Source organism: Crocuta crocuta, unplaced genomic scaffold, assembly GCF_008692635.1.
Source record: "Crocuta crocuta isolate KB4526 unplaced genomic scaffold, BGI_CrCroc_1.0 scaffold229, whole genome shotgun sequence".
Classification (NCBI taxonomy): Eukaryota; Metazoa; Chordata; class Mammalia; order Carnivora; family Hyaenidae; genus Crocuta; species Crocuta crocuta.
This window is the reverse complement of record NW_027536464.1, coordinates 4,798,798-4,814,385: the sequence shown is the minus strand read 5'-3', so window position 1 is coordinate 4,814,385 and position 15,588 is coordinate 4,798,798. Positions and strand designations below refer to the sequence as shown.

The following is a 15,588-nucleotide window of genomic DNA, read 5'->3' as shown; positions in this document are numbered from 1 at the left end:
GGCGTCGCCTGCACCTCAGCCCCGCCCCACACAGGGCGCACTATTGGTCCTTGGTCTGTAAAGACCCACCTCCATCCTTTAGTCCCGCCCCCGAAGCCTAGAATTGGCCGACGTGTCTCCACCCCCTATGCTCATTGGTCAGACTCGCTGCGGGTGACAGTGAGTGACGGGCGCCGGGCCTAGAGCTCTGGGTCCGGACAAGCCCAGCGGATCCGACAGAGCCCCTGGAATCGCTCGGGTCACGGTTCTTGAAGTGAAACGCAAGATCGGTTACTGGAATCTCAGGGCCCGGGTCGGGCCTGACCGAGGGTGCCCGCGTAGCCCTAAGTGAGCTCATAGCGGGTAACGGGGGAAAGGGGCTCCGCGGGCGGGGCGGAGGCGCGCAGACGGAATGTTTTGATGGCGGGGGCGCGCGGACGGGGGCGCGCGCGGGCGGCGGGGCCGCGCGCGAGGCTGTCCGCTGTTGGGAGCCGAGCCCTTGGCCTGGCGACCCTGGGGCGCGCTGGGCTCGGGTCTTGGCGGCTGGGGGGGGGGAGGCAACCCAGCCCACTTGGGCGAGCGGCTGTCGGACTGGCTCGATTCTTCCAACATCCGCAGGAATCTGTGAGCCCAGGCTCGGCCAACCGGGGCTCCATGACCCAGGGTCCACACTCACCCGGGCAGTGGTGAGTTCCCTGAGGGCTTGGTCAGCTCCTTCTGACCCAGGGCTCTCGCTAACCCAGGGAAGCCCACTGGGGCCAGGCTGGGCCGTGTTCCAGGGCCCCAGGGTCTGCACCGACTGGGTGAGCGCCATCTAGACATGCCTGGCCCCAGGGCCCCAGGGCCCCCACACTCTGCCCAGGATCTGTGTCTACAGTGACCCAGTCAGGATCTCCAGTCCAGGAACCATGCCTGCCTGCTGGGCCTTTGGTGCTAGGGAACCAGGGAAAGGGGGTGATCAGAAAGGTCCTTTTCAGAAGGACTCTGTTCTTGGGTGTTGGATTTGGGGCTTTGAGGACCCTGAGAAGCCTGCCGAATATTCTGAGGCCGAGGGTGGGTAATGGAAAAACAGTCCAGAGGGGCCGCCTGACCTCAGGTCTGTACTGATTCAGTCTTTACAGGTTCAACAAGCCACTTCTTGGGATGAGTTGGATGGTGGCCCTGTATAGTACAACCAGAGGAAGGGCACATAGCCCTAGTGCCTCGTCCCCTCTGCAGCCTCCCTGCCCCACGCTTGGCCTCCTCTTAGTTGAGGGTGGGTGGGCAGGAGGGTTGGGTTTCTTTCTGTCCCCCATCGCCACTCTTCTGGGGCCTGACACCTTCTCCTCCAGCAGCTGCCGAGCCAGGGCACCAGGGGCTGGAGTGGAGCAGACGCTGTCCATGGAGCTGGTAGGGCCATGTGCTTATCTCAAACCTTTGTTTACAAAATGCTTCCGAACTGCTAGTCTCTTGGGAGACCTGGGTTTCTTTCTCCAGGAGGGCAGAGGGAAGTCCCCTTATCTCCACTGAATAGAAGATGAAACAGCCCCCGCCCTCCCAGCAAAGGGGCAGAGCCCGGCTTCAGACCAGCAAGATCTCAGTAGACCCTCAGTAAAGGCTCTGGGAGTGACTGACCTCCCAGGCCCTGAGCTTGCTGCTCTCCTTTGGTAACTACTCCTCTGCCTTTGAGCCAAGAAGACTGGTAGTAGAGACCAAGCCCAAGGATTCTTTCTCACTCTTTCTGGTCTACTAGGCAGGACAGGAGACAAGCAGCAGCAAGGTCTGAACCTGAATCTCTTTCTCATTACCGGCAGGTGGACAAAGTGGACAGGGGGCCGTGGTGATGGCGCAGTTTGACACTGAATACCAGCGCCTCGAGGCTTCCTACAGTGATTCACCGCCTGGGGAGGAGGACCTATTGGTGCACGTCCCTGAGGGGAGTAAATGTGAGTACTTGGACACAACAAGGGAGCCGGGGTATGGTTGGGGGTGGGGGGAGTTGGTGGAGGAACATGGAGGGAGCAAGGGACTCCTGTTCCTTCAGGGCTCTGACCTCTCTGCTTCTGTGCCCACAGCACCTTGGCACCACATCGAAAACCTTGACCTCTTCTTCTCTCGAATATCCTTTGTGTCTCTGTGTTGGAGCTCCGGGACCTTTATCCCCTCCCTAAGCCAGGCCCCTCATGGGAAGTTGGGGTGGGTATGATTCTAGTCTCCGGGAAGGGAGATGGGAGTTTTTTTAAGACTGAAAGAGGCTGGGGAAATAATGATCATTATAGATAATGATACCCCACGTTTACCAAGAACTACGTGCCTTTCACTTTGTGGTATCAGGTTTATAAGGAACCTCTTTAAAGGTGATCGTTCTTTTTGATGGGACGCTAATAACTATAATAATATCTTTTGGCTTATTCTGTGTCAGCTCTGTGTTAAGTACTTTACACGTATTGTCTCATACCTAATAATCCTATGAAACAGGTGCTATTATTTGCAACGTACCACTGCGGACAAAAATTTAGAGAGGTTACGAAACTTTGGCCAAAGTCACACAGCTAGAAAGTCATGGAGCCAGAAGTTAAGTTCAGGTATGTGACACCAAAGTCTGTGCTCTTAATTGCTGTCTCTCTCAACCACATTTTCCTTGACAGTCATACGTTTATAATCTACACCAGAAGAATGGCTTCACTTGCATGCTCATCGGGGAGATCTTTGAGCTCATGTAAGTCTAAGAAGGGATGGTGTTGTGGTGAAGGACTACATCTCAGTCTTTCCTTGAGCTCAGCCCTGGCCATACCTGTCATGGCAGCTCAGTCCTGGGCTCAAAACTCTGCAGACCCTCAGAGTTCAGGGACAAGGTGTGGCACCAAAATTTCCAATCTCATTTTTTTTAAATCTCCCCTATAAGGAATGCTTTCCAAGTCCTATCTCTTCCATGAAGAGAACTCAGACTTGATCATTGCATCAGAGCTCCAATGGAATGGGCATGAGTCAGTCAGGAGGTCTCAGAGATGCCAGCCAATTACTTAAGAAAAGTGGGCTCTGCCTTGGTTACGCCCTAGAAGCCCTAGAGCTTCCTAACTGGGAGGAGCCATATGGTTTTGCCAAAAGGAATGGGATTGGGAAACCTTCCTTCAATAAGACAAGACTGTAAATCCCCTGAGGGCTTCTGAATCCTATCTCAAAAGGAAAAGGATTGGGAAGAAGAAACCACAATCAGAAGATCTTTGGTAGTCTAGTAAGTGGTGGCAGAGATTACCATGCAGTGAGAAAAGCAGGCTGATTGTGTGACACCCAGAGGCTAAAAGGAAAAAGTGGTAGCTGGTTTGGGTCTTGGAAGGTCCCTGGCTGAGCCATAGGGAGAGCCCACTGGGAGTTCTCCAGTGCCTGCATGTCCCCAGAGGCTGTTCTCCCGTAATCTCATCCTGCTGCTTCCAGACTCTTCCCTTTCCCCACACTGTTTCACTGGTGCTTCTCTGACTCCTGGACTATGGCCCCTCTTCCCAACTCCCCAGGCAGTTCCTCTTTGTGGTTGCCTTCACCACCTTCCTGGTCAGCTGTGTGGATTATGACATCCTATTTGCCAACAAGATGGTGAACCATAGTCTTCACCCTACCGAGCCTGTCAAGGTCACTCTGCCAGATGCCTTTTTGCCTGCCCAGGTCTGTAGCGCAAGGTAAGGGCTGCAGAGTTGTGCTAGCAGGTGCGGAATGGAATGAAGTGTGAGGCAGTAACACATCCTCTAGAACACAGACTCAGGCTCAGCCTCGCCCCATCCTTCAGGATAGCATCATGTCTCCAAAGACTCCTCAAGGGCCACCCCACTTCCTTTCTTTTTCCCCTCCACTGCTAGGATTCAGGAAAATGGCTCCCTTATCACCATCCTGGTCATCGCTGGTGTATTCTGGGTCCATCGGCTTATCAAGTTCATCTATAACATTTGCTGCTACTGGGAGATCCACTCCTTTTACCTGCATGCTCTGCGCATCCCCATGGTGAGCCTGGGAAGTTGAGCAGTTAGCACCGCAGCCCAAGATGCCTTCTGTGGCTTGGGAAGGAGGTGGTGGTGTATTCTGGGCCTTGGGCATCCTCGTCCCTCACTGGTAGGTCAAGGAGCAACTGCTTCAAAGGCTCCACTCGGCTGAGCAGAGGACCTCACAGCTAATGCGGGGAAGGAACCCTGGGCACCAGCCCTGCCTTCCTACCTTGTCTCTCTCTCCCACCCTACAGTCTGCCCTTCCATACTGCACGTGGCAGGAAGTGCAGGCCCGAATTGTGCAGACGCAGAAGGAGCACCAGATCTGCATCCACAAGCGCGAGCTGACAGAGCTGGACATCTACCACCGCATCCTCCGCTTCCAGAACTACATGGTGGCGCTGGTTAACAAATCCCTCCTGCCGCTGCGCTTCCGCCTGCCCGGCCTTGGGGAGGCTGTCTTCTTCACCCGTGGCCTCAAGTACAACTTCGAGCTGATCCTCTTCTGGGGACCCGGCTCTCTGTTTCTCAATGAATGGAGCCTCAAGGCCGAGTACAAACGTGGGGGGCAACGGCTGGAGCTGGCCCAGCGCCTCAGCAACCGCATCCTGTGGATCGGCATCGCCAACTTCCTGCTGTGCCCGCTCATCCTCATCTGGCAAATCCTGTACGCCTTCTTCAGCTACGCCGAGGTGCTGAAGCGGGAGCCCGGGGCCCTGGGAGCGCGTTGCTGGTCACTCTATGGCCGCTGCTACCTCCGCCACTTCAACGAGCTGGAGCACGAGCTGCAGTCCCGCCTCAACCGAGGCTACAAGCCCGCCTCCAAGTACATGAATTGTTTCCTGTCGCCTCTGCTGACGCTGCTGGCCAAGAATGGCGCCTTCTTCGCTGGCTCCATCCTGGCCGTGCTTATTGCCCTCACCATCTACGACGAAGATGTGTTGGCCGTGGAACACGTCCTCACCACCGTCACACTCCTGGGGGTCACCGTGACCGTGTGCAGGTGGGCCGGGGCGGCAGGTGGGAGTAAGCAGGCTGAGCGCCCCTGGGGAAAAGGCTTGCCTCTCACTGTAACTCTGATGCCCCCCGCCCCCCCCCCCAATCCCAGGTCCTTTATCCCGGACCAGCACATGGTGTTCTGCCCTGAGCAGCTGCTCCGCGTGATCCTCGCTCACATCCACTACATGCCTGACCACTGGCAGGGTAATGCCCACCGCTCGCAGACCCGGGACGAGTTTGCCCAGCTCTTCCAGTACAAGGCAGTGAGTGGAGTTGGAGTTAGGGCCTGCTAGAGACTGGCTAATAGCTCGGTGGTGAGGGCTGGGATCCCTCNGCAGGTGGGCCGGGGCGGCAGGTGGGAGTAAGCAGGCTGAGCGTCCCTGGGGAAAAGGCTTGCCTCTCACTGTAACTCTGATGCCCCCCCCCCCCCCCCCCCAATCCCAGGTCCTTTATCCCGGACCAGCACATGGTGTTCTGCCCTGAGCAGCTGCTCCGCGTGATCCTCGCTCACATCCACTACATGCCTGACCACTGGCAGGGTAATGCCCACCGCTCGCAGACCCGGGACGAGTTTGCCCAGCTCTTCCAGTACAAGGCAGTGAGTGGAGTTGGAGTTAGGGCCTGCTAGAGACTGGCTAATAGCTCGGTGGTGAGGGCTGGGATCCCTCTTCCTCTCTTATGATCTGGGTCCCCTCCCTCTTAGGTGTTCATCTTGGAGGAGTTACTGAGCCCCATTGTCACGCCTCTCATCCTCATCTTCTGCCTGCGTCCACGGGCCCTGGAGATTATAGACTTCTTCCGCAATTTCACCGTAGAGGTCGTTGGTGTTGGGGATACGTGCTCCTTTGCTCAAATGGATGTTCGCCAGCATGGGCATCCCCAGGTACCGGGAGAGGACAGGGGCAGGTGGCCAGAGGCGATGCTGGCACGTACAGTGCCTTTGGGTGAACTGAGCCAACGAACACCACAAAGAGGCAGCCTTCCCTCTGGGCAGCCGCGTGCCAGGGCACACGCTGCTTGGTAAACCGGAGCTCGGGCAGAATTGTAGCCTTAAACTTGCACCTCTGGCCACGTTCCCTTGAGAAAGGCACAAACCAAGCAATGAGTCTAGCGCGCGACTGCTCCTGGGGTGGGCACTGGGGCCCCTGGACAAGATACAGCAGCGCCGCTGCGGTCTGGCCTCCAGAGCCAAAGCCTCCCCTCTAACAGGAGAGATACAAAGAGGGTTCCCGTCAGAGGACAGTCCTGCTCACCGTAGCCTCCCTTGTGCAGTGGCTGTCCGGTGGGCAGACAGAGGCCTCGGTGTACCAGCAAGCTGAGGACGGGAAGACAGAGTTGTCACTCATGCACTTTGCCATCACCAACCCCGGCTGGCAGCCACCACGTGAGAGCACGGCCTTCCTTGGCTTCCTCAAGGAGCAGGTTCAGCGGGACGGAGCAGCTGCTGGCCTCGCCCAAGGGGGAGTGCTCCCTGAAAATGCTCTCTTTACGTCCATCCAGTCCTTACAGTCTGAGTCTGAGGTGTGTTCCTGGCGACTGGGAGGTAGCGTGTGCTCGAGGCACTGGGAGTTGAGGACTGGGCATGGGGTAGAAGGGCCTACCTACCCTATCGGGTTTCCTTCTTTCTGTCTGTTCCATTGAGTCCTGACGTCCATGATACTGGGGGACCCTGCGGCCTCCCTCCTGCCCTGGGAATTCTACCCGCCCCTTTTCTTTGACAGCCACTGAGCCTTATTGCAAACGTGGTAGCTGGCTCCTCCTGCCGGGGCCCCCCACTGCCCAGAGACCTGCAAGGCTCCAGGCACAGGGCCGAGGTCGCCTCTGCCCTGCGTTCCTTCTCCCCTCTGCACCCCGGTCAGGTCCCCACGGGCCGAGCCCCCAGCACCATGACAGGCTCCGGGTGAGTAGAAGCGGGCCGCGACGGGAGGGCGTGGCAGTAGCCCCCCAGCAGCTTCTGTGGGTCTCAGAGATGTTGACGGCTGCTGTCTGTCTGCGCTGGGAGGGACAGGGTGGATGCCAGGACCGCCAGCTCCGGGAGCAGCGTGTGGGAAGGACAGCTGCAGAGCCTGGTGCTGTCGGAATACGCATCCACCGAGATGAGCCTGCATGCCCTCTACATGCACCAGGTGAGTGCGCAGGGAGGGCCAGAGCCGTGGGGTCAAGGTGGACGCTGAAAAATAGAGGGTTTGGGGTGTGGAAAAGCAAGGCCTGAGCCCAGGACCCTTCTCTGCCTTTTACCCACTCTGTAATCTCCATTCCCTCACACAGTCTTTTACTGTCCTTTTTAGCCAAGCTTACTGTCATCCGGGGCCTTTACATGTTTGTGGTTTCCCTTGTCAGGAACCCACCTCCCAGAGATATGCATGCGGCTCCCTCGTTCTCTTTATTCCCATGTCTGTTTTTACCATTTCTGAGAGACCATCTCTGGCCACCCTGACTAAAAGCCTCCCTCTTGAATCTTCCTGCTCTGTTTTTCTCCATAGCATCGACCTGACATACTGTATTTTTCCCGCTTTTATTTTACTGTCTATAACTCTACTCTATCCCCCAGCATATAAGCCCTACAAGGGTGTGGATTTTTGTCAATTTTGTTCACTGCTGTAGTCCCAGCACCTAAGAGTGCCTGCCTGGCACTTAAATGAGCAACCAATCTGTTCTTGACTTACATGACTACACAAAGTGAGGGCCATTACAACTCTCATACACAGGTCTGTTCCAGGGATCTGCTGAGAATTTGACCTGTAAGATAGCATACGTGTGTTACATGCTATTAACATGATGGTTACTCTGGGTCATTGACTGGGTGAGGTGGCAAAAGTGGGAACTGGAGGATACCATGGTGGGGGGGCAGCTGTTTCAGATGTTCTGTTCCCAACTAATGAGCCCCCTCCCCCCACTTCTCAGCTCCACAAGCAGCAGGCCCAGGCTGAACCCGAGCGGCACGTGTGGCACCGCCGGGAGAGCGATGAGAGTGGGGAGAGCGCCCCTGAAGAGGGGGGAGAGGGCTCCCGGGCCCCCCAACCCATCCCCCGCTCTGCCAGCTATCCCTGTGCGGCACCCCGGCCTGGAGCACCTGAGACCACCGCCCTGCAGGGGGGCTTCCAGAGGCGTTACGGGGGCATCACAGGTATCCCGTGGGGGATTCAGGAGGACACAGAGGCTTCGGGGGAGGGTGGCTCTTTCTAAGGCCTCTTGGGGAGGAAAGAGGTGAGAGCACTCAGGCCCAAAGAGACTAACCCTCACCTCCACCCTGCATAGCCCTATAGCCTTTCTCCGCATTCCTGTTTGAGTTCATTCTAAGAGTATGTTCACTTGTGTCTCTAGATCCTGGCACAGTACCCCGGGCTCCCTCTCACTTCTCTCGGCTGCCCCTTGGAGGGTGGGCTGAAGATGGGCAGTCAGCATCAAGGCACCCAGAGCCTGTGCCCGAGGAGGGCTCGGAGGATGAGCTTCCCCCGCAGGTGCACAAGGTAAGGGTTCCAGGACCCGAGAACAACTACCAGAAGTGGTAGTAACTTCCAGGCTGGGGGTCCAAGTCCCACGTGAGAGAAGGCAGCCCTCTCGTAACAGAGATACTGCTTCTTCCCCTCCAATGTGCGCGCCCCTTTACTTCCCTCACCCACTCTGAAATCAGGCTTTCCTTTTCCTTTATCTCCAGGCTGTATTTGGGTGAGCGGCTAGCTAAAGACTACCTCCACTACTAACCCTTTTCTCTCCACAGGTGTAGGAGGCAAGGCTGAGGAGGGTCCCTATGTCCCAGGATGGAGGCCACTGTTGCCCTGCCATCCCATCCGCCTGCCACGGAGGGCTTCTGAGTGTTGCCCGGCTCCACGTGTGTGGTGTTTGTGTGTCCGTGCCCGGCCAAGGGAGGTGCCAACGCTGGGCTTGCCACAGCCCCAGGAGAGAAATTGGGGGCCTAGGAACCAAGGCACACAGGACTCTAGCCTCATCCCCAGGACACCCCCCCCCCCAACCTTGGCTCAGAGTGTGGTGCTAGAAACTGGTCCCCAGCCCAGCCCCAGTACTGCCACCTTCGCACCCGCCCCTGCAAGTCTCCAGAGGACTGCCCACCACAGAAGCTGCCAAGCAGGGAGCACCTGTGCCAACTGTGGAGTGGGGAGGTTGGGCCTGGACCCGGAACGTCTGTAGCCTCCCTCCCCTGCCACCCTGAACAGATGAGCAGCTCAGGCTGTGGCCCTTACCTCACCCCCTCTTCTCTCCCAGTGCTGCAGCCTGCTCACCTCCCTCCAGCTTCCCGCACATTACTGGCATGTATGCCGCTTGCTCCTGTCCTGTTCGCTTGCTCCTGTTCTGTTCAGCTTTTGCTTTGCACTGGTGTGGAGGCCCTAGCCCCCAGCTCCCCTCATGCTATCTTTGGACACTAAGAAGGAAGGTTTCTAAATTGCAGGAACAGGATTGAAGTTCTTTGCCGCCCTCTCCCAACTTTTAGGACGGGCCCCTGGGGGGCTGAGGCCGTCCCGGCCCCCATTGCTGCTTATTGTACCCCTTACCGCCCGCACACGGGACAGACTGGGCTGGAGTGTGCCCTCGCCTGTCTACCTCCCAGCAAGAGAGCTCTGGCCTGCCTCCCGCTGACCCCTAGAGGAGGGTTGGAGGCGCGACAGGAGGCCTTCGCCCTAGGCTTTGAGCTGCCGCGTTGCATGCTGGGATCCGGCTCCTACTCTCCGCCCCGCGCCTCGCCCAGGTCTGGACCGCTGCGGGTGTGGTGAACAGCGCTGCCTGAGCTCGCAGCGGAAGGCGTAGGAACTGTGTACAGCTTGATAACCCTTAATAAAAAAGGGACTTTGACTAGGTCGCGGCTTGTCGTCTCGCGCGGCTAGGATTCTGGGAACAAGTGAAGTGGGCTGCATCTGAGCCCCCCAGGTGGCTGGGGCCGCGTAGGAACGTGGGCCTATGCCGTCACTCGGCTATAGCGAGCCAGCGTGCTAGCAGAAGGGCCATTTCCCAACCGTGGTCCCGTGGAGGTCAAGGTCTCCCGCTGGACGCACGGTCAGATTTCGCGCCCTGCGCACGTGACCAAGCCGACTCCGCCCCTGTATTTTGCCTTTCCCGCGTGCACCTTCCCCCCCCAGCCCTGGGCCTCTTCAGGGAGATTGGCCAATGGGGACCCTAGGTAGGGGCTTGGGCCGTCCCCCCGATGGGCGGGGCTGCTGCGCCGGAGCCGCTCCAGTCAGATGCTCGACATTCCTTTGGGCCCGGACTTGGCAGGAGGGTCCTGGGCTGCGAGCGAGGGGCGGATGGACTGCCGAGGACGGCGTACGTGCCCTGCGTGAGTGCGTGTCGGCGGCGCGTGCGCGAAGAGAGTGGACAGTGTGGCTGGGCCCACGTGTGTCCCTGCCCGACAGGCCCGCGGCTTGGCGACCCTCGGCTCCATGACCCGAGACACCCCGGCATCCGCGCCCCGCCCCGAGCAGCCGGCCCCGTTCTCCCTTCCCGCAGTCCCCGCAGCTTCGGCCGGCGGCCACGCATTGCCATGGTGACTGTGGGCAATTACTGCGAGGCCGAAGGGCCCCTGGGTCCGGCCTGGGTGAAGGGTGGCCTGAGTCCCTGCTTCTTCTTCACGCTTGTGCCCTCGACACTGATGGCCCTGGGGGCTCTGGCCTTGGTGCTAGCCCTTATTTGCAAGCGTCGGGAGTGGCCAGCTGGCGCCCGTGAGCTGTCTTGGAGCACTGGCCCCCTTGTCGCTCCTTATGGGCTGCAGCTACTTCTGGCCACACTGCAGGTGGCGCTGCCCCTAGCCACCCTGGTTGGCCGGGTGGGCACTACTGGGAGCGCCCCGTTGCCAGGCTACCTACTGCTGGCTTCCATATTTGGGACTCTGGCCAGCTCCTGTGGCCTGGTGCTGCTCGTGGTGGAACGCAATCAGGCCTGGCAAAGGCTTGCAATGGGCATCTGGATTGAGTTCAGGCACAGCTTGGGTCTCCTGCTCCTCTGGACTGTGGCGTTTGCAGCCGAGAACTTGGCCCTTGTGTCTTGGAACAGCCCACAGTGGTGGTGGGCAAGGGCAGACTTAAGCCAGCAGGTAAGGGACCTTATGGGGAATGGAGAATAGTGAGTGGCAAGGGCTGGGGAGAAGGACGGAATGTCTGGTCACACTGACTCCACACTTTGGGATGCCTCTAAGGGAAGGAGGAGGCCTGCTTGGCAGGTTGCTGATAGCCAGCTGGTGGGGTGTGTCTGTGCTGAGTCACTCTACAGTTTTTTAAAGCCTGTTTGATGCGGGGCCCCTGACCTGGGTGTGTGCCCTATCCCATTCCCTAGCCCTGTTATAAGTGGTAACAATGGCATTTTGGCCCTTCCTTGATGCTCTCCCTGTGTGTTTCATTCTAGGTTCAATTTAGCCTGTGGGTGGTGCGGTATGTGGTGTCTGGAGGGCTTTTTATCCTGGGACTCTGGGCCCCAGGACTTCGTCCCCAGTCCTATGCCTTGAAGGTTAATGAAGAAGATCAAGATGTGGAGAGGTCCCAGGTACAAACACTTGAATTTCTGAACCTTAGGGCCTATCTTAATTTCATTGCCTGTCATTTTTTCCCCATGAGAATACTTCTTTCTCAAATCTCAGTTATGCCCTGTGAGGCATTCTGATCCCATCAGGAATCACTTGGGGTCTAAGATAACCGGAAACTGCAGTCCTATACATTTTCCCTAGAAGGATTCGGCTAGGGCACTTCCTCCCCCCCCCCTTAATGTAGATTTATTTATTCTGACAGAGAGTGTGTGAATGGGGGAGGAGTGGGGGGGGAGAGAGAGAGAGAGAGAGAGAGAGAGAGAGAATCCTAAGCAGAATCCAGGCTCCATGCTGTGAGTACAGAGCCCAGTGTGGGGCTTGATCTCATGAACCATGAGATCATGACCTGAGCCGAAATCAAGAACAAGATGCTTAACCGAGTGAGCTGCTCAGGTGCCTCTAGGGCACTTCTCTTTGATTTCTGACCCCACCCCCCACCCCCGCCATGTGTCTTACATTCCTAGGTTCAGTCAACAGAGGCACCACCAGGTTCTACCTGGCAAGACCTTGGCAGGAAGCTCCGCCTACTGAGTGGCTACCTGTGGCCTCGAGGGAGCCCAGCTCTGCAGCTTGTCGTCCTCATCTGCCTGGGGCTCATGGGGCTGGAACGGGGACTGAACGTATTGGTCCCCATCTTCTATAGGGACATAGGTGAGGGGAAGGAGTGCTGGCTCAGCTCTCTCTGGTCCTTCATCAGCCTGGCAAGGGGTGGGGGCCCTAACCTAGGGAAATGGGACAGTGTTAGGAGCTGGATGATCAGAAGGAAGATGTGGCTGGTGCCTCCAGCAGTTTCTTCTGAAGAGAGTCCTGGGGGGCATGAGTGGGCTCTGACTTCTTTTCTCCACAGTGAACTTGTTGACTGAGAAGGCACCTTGGAATTCCCTGGCCTGGACTGTTGTCACCTATGTCTTCCTCAAATTCCTCCAGGGTGGTGGCACTGGCAGCACAGGTATGAGGGACTCTGCTGTCCCCATCCGGTATTGGTCCCTCCCTGTCCTCCTCCCCCAAGCATCCCTCCCCTGGCCCCTTGGTATTCTCAGACTTTTCATGTCTTGGCATTGGACCAATGTCATTTGGCCCCTAAGCTCTACTGAGGCGCCCCCCTCATCCCCCCAGGCTTTGTAAGCAACCTGCGCACGTTCCTTTGGATCCGGGTGCAGCAGTTCACGTCGCGGCAGGTGCAGCTGCGCCTCTTCTCCCACCTGCATGAGCTGTCGCTGCGCTGGCACCTGGGCCGCCGAACAGGGGAAGTGCTACGGATCGTAGACCGGGGCACGTCCAGTGTCACAGGGCTGCTCAGGTGCCAATGGAAATGGAGTGTGGGAGGGTGGGGCTGGAGACGTGGGGATGAAGGGGCCGTCGGGACAAAGCACCCAGCTTCAGCTGCCTCTTTGTCCTTTCCTTTCCTCTCTCTCTCTCTTTTTTTTAACTTTAAGATTAGTCTCTACATGCTCTTATCATAAGACAAATAAAATGGAGCAAATATTTTATGTAACGTCTTATACATTTTACCCACTTCTTCAGAGGTTCCTGCTCCATCTAGAATGTTGAGTTTTGCTTTTTACACTTTTACACATATATGTGCAGACTCATAGCACTAATCTGATATTGGAGAGGTTTCTCCTAAAGCAAACAGTGTCCTGACAGAGGTGTCGTTCTCTGAGTTGCTTTATTAATAGAACACCATAGAGATACATTCTAATTATGCCGGAGGCTTCCCCTCATTAATTCTAGTTGACATAGGGGCATTCTGTGCTGGTGCATGCTGCAGTTTCTTTAGCCACCCACCTCTTTCAGGTCATTTAGTTGATTCTGGTCTGTTGCTATTGAAAAAACTGGGGCACCTGGGTGGCTCAGTTGGTTGAGCATCTGATTTTGGCACGGGTCATGATAACTTGGTTCATGAGTTCGAGCCCCACGTCCAGCTTTGCGCTGATATGCAAAAAAGTTAGATAGGGATAGTGCAGAGAGGCTGCTTTGAATTCTCGGTCTCCCTCTCTGTCTCTGCCCCCTCCCCACTCAGGCACGCACCTGCATACACACACACGCTCTCTCTCAAAGATAAACATTAAAAAAAAAAAAAAAGAAAAACAAAACGCCTCACTGAAATTCCTGGAGGCAGATTTGCTGGCTCCCAGCCCCTAAACCTTTCTTTGTCACCTGACTTGCCCTCCCAGCTACCTGGTGTTCAACGTCCTCCCCACACTGGCCGACATCACCATTGGCATCATCTACTTCAGCATGTTCTTCAACGCCTGGTTTGGCCTCATTGTGTTCCTGTGCATGAGTCTCTACCTCAGTGAGTGCTGCGTGGTGAAAAGCATCCCCCTGAACTATTCCAGGGCCTCTGCTGGGCGTGAGCCCTGCCCCCACTCAGGTGGCCCACCTCAGGGAGGCTGTAGGTCAGTGACCTTGAATAAGCTCCCACTGCTCCCCAACACGATGGGTTGGCCTCCTCCTCTGCTGTCAGGGGAACCTTAGCTCAGCCTGGATGGAGGGCCAGGGAACGACATCCTGGTCACATGAGGGGCCTGCTGTGGTCGCGTCAAGGAGAAACCTTATTTCTAAAACCACGTGCAGCTTAGCTCGTCAGGATGGCTGAGTGGTCTAAAACCAGGTGCAGCTTGTCTTCAGTTGATCACCAACAGCATTTTCACATGCAGGGCTTTGTGCCGGCTGCAGAGGTGTCTCTGTCACCGCCTCTTCCCTCGGGGAGCTGAGTGCTGTCTCCCTTTGGGAATCCGGGTCCCTGGCCTGTAGTACAAGGTTCATGTGCCAGGTGGCAGACATCCTCCTGTGGCCTCTGGTTTTGGGTGATGTCTTGATCTCTTCTTCTCCTTCCTCTTCTGTCACCCGCAGTCCTGACCATTGTGGTCACTGAGTGGAGAACAAAGTTTCGACGTTCTATGAACCTACAGGAGAATGCTACCCGGGCACGAGCCGTGGACTCTTTGCTAAACTTTGAGACGGTAACGAAGGCCTTGGTGCCAGTGGTGTGAGGCACGGAGAGATGAAGCAGGGTGCTGAGGACCAGCGGGGCTGCCAGGGAGCTAGGAGTGGGGGGTGCTGTTTAAAATGAGGAAAGGGGGGGTTGGGAATCTGAAGGTGTAAATGCGGCAGCCACATCTGACAACAGTGGTTTGATTTCATCAGGTGAAGTATTACAATGCTGAAGGTTATGAGGTGGACCGCTATCGAGAGGCCATCATCAACTATCAGGTGAGGATGCTGAAAGCAGTGGCCTAGCCTTGCGGAATTACCAGGACCAAGAGGAGTTTCAGTTCCGCTGAAAATCTGAGGTTGAAGACGCCTGGGCCCAGGTTTGGATTTGGTGAAAGTGTATATGTGACGTCCTTCCCCCCCTTCAACCCCCATCCCGTGTTATTCCCCCAGGATTTGGAGTGGAAGTCAAATGCCTCACTGGTTTTACTAAATCAGACCCAGAATCTGGTGATTGGATTTGGGCTCCTTGCCGGCTCCCTGCTTTGCGCATACTTTGTCAGTGAGCAGAAGCTACAGGTGAGGGAATTGTGCTGGCGACGGGGCAGAGGGGCCCCCAGGTTCCTGGGTGGGAAGCGGGCAGGCGACACCTGAAGGCCTCCTGTGACTCTGCCCACCTCTGTGCACCTCCACAGGTTGGGGACTTCGTGCTGTTCGGCACCTACATCATCCAGCTGTACATGCCCCTCAACTGGTTCGGCACCTACTACAGGTAACTGTTCTCCTGCTCTCAGCTGCCCAGGGTGCACGGTGAGTTCGCCAACTCCTCAGAGGAGCCCCAGCCAGCACTGTTTTTGCAGGATGATCCAGACAAACTTCATCGACATGGAGAACATGTTCGACCTGCTGAAAGAGAAGGCGGAAGTGAGTGAAGCGTGGGGGCTGGGAGCGGGGTGGTGTGGAAGTAGCCCACACCACGTTCCCGGTGTCTGGAGAGGACCAGACCTATAATGGCAACGTGCCTGGGTCCCACTCTCCCAGGTGAAGGACATTCCTGGAGCAGGGCCCCTGCGCTTCCAGAAGGGCCAGATAGAATTTGAGAATGTGCACTTCAGCTATACCAATGGGTGAGCCCCCCGCCTTTTGCCATCTCACAGCCCCCTTTCCCATTGTCCATTTACAGTCTCG

The 15,588-nt window shown here is 56.8% G+C and overlaps 2 protein-coding genes across 2 annotated transcripts in view; both read left to right on the top strand.

The window, feature by feature from the left end:
- Positions 1-163: 163 nt before the first annotated feature.
- On the top strand, positions 164-9,740 carry ATG9A (autophagy related 9A). The gene is made up of 16 exons (XM_077748586.1): positions 164-327; positions 1,311-1,368; positions 1,773-1,904; positions 2,034-2,077; positions 2,613-2,677; positions 3,471-3,632; positions 3,810-3,951; positions 4,187-4,935; positions 5,041-5,194; positions 5,635-5,814; positions 6,204-6,452; positions 6,653-6,831; positions 6,940-7,057; positions 7,836-8,058; positions 8,256-8,401; positions 8,653-9,740. Exons 3-16 carry the CDS (start codon positions 1,802-1,804, stop codon positions 8,656-8,658), a joined length of 2,520 nt encoding a protein of 839 aa, XP_077604712.1. The 5' UTR covers positions 164-327; positions 1,311-1,368; positions 1,773-1,801; the 3' UTR covers positions 8,659-9,740.
- A 392-nt stretch (positions 9,741-10,132) lies between these two features.
- Positions 10,133-15,588, top strand: part of ABCB6 (ATP binding cassette subfamily B member 6 (LAN blood group)) — a 7,953-nt gene continuing 2,497 nt past the window's right edge. The window contains exons 1-12 of the mRNA XM_077748642.1: positions 10,133-10,974; positions 11,283-11,420; positions 11,925-12,111; positions 12,308-12,409; positions 12,577-12,760; positions 13,638-13,759; positions 14,320-14,429; positions 14,614-14,679; positions 14,854-14,979; positions 15,096-15,172; positions 15,261-15,324; positions 15,442-15,527. Of these exons, the coding sequence (XP_077604768.1) occupies positions 10,426-10,974; positions 11,283-11,420; positions 11,925-12,111; positions 12,308-12,409; positions 12,577-12,760; positions 13,638-13,759; positions 14,320-14,429; positions 14,614-14,679; positions 14,854-14,979; positions 15,096-15,172; positions 15,261-15,324; positions 15,442-15,527 (1,811 nt within the window). The 5' untranslated portion in view covers positions 10,133-10,425. The remainder of the gene's footprint in view (positions 10,975-11,282; positions 11,421-11,924; positions 12,112-12,307; positions 12,410-12,576; positions 12,761-13,637; positions 13,760-14,319; positions 14,430-14,613; positions 14,680-14,853; positions 14,980-15,095; positions 15,173-15,260; positions 15,325-15,441; positions 15,528-15,588) is intronic.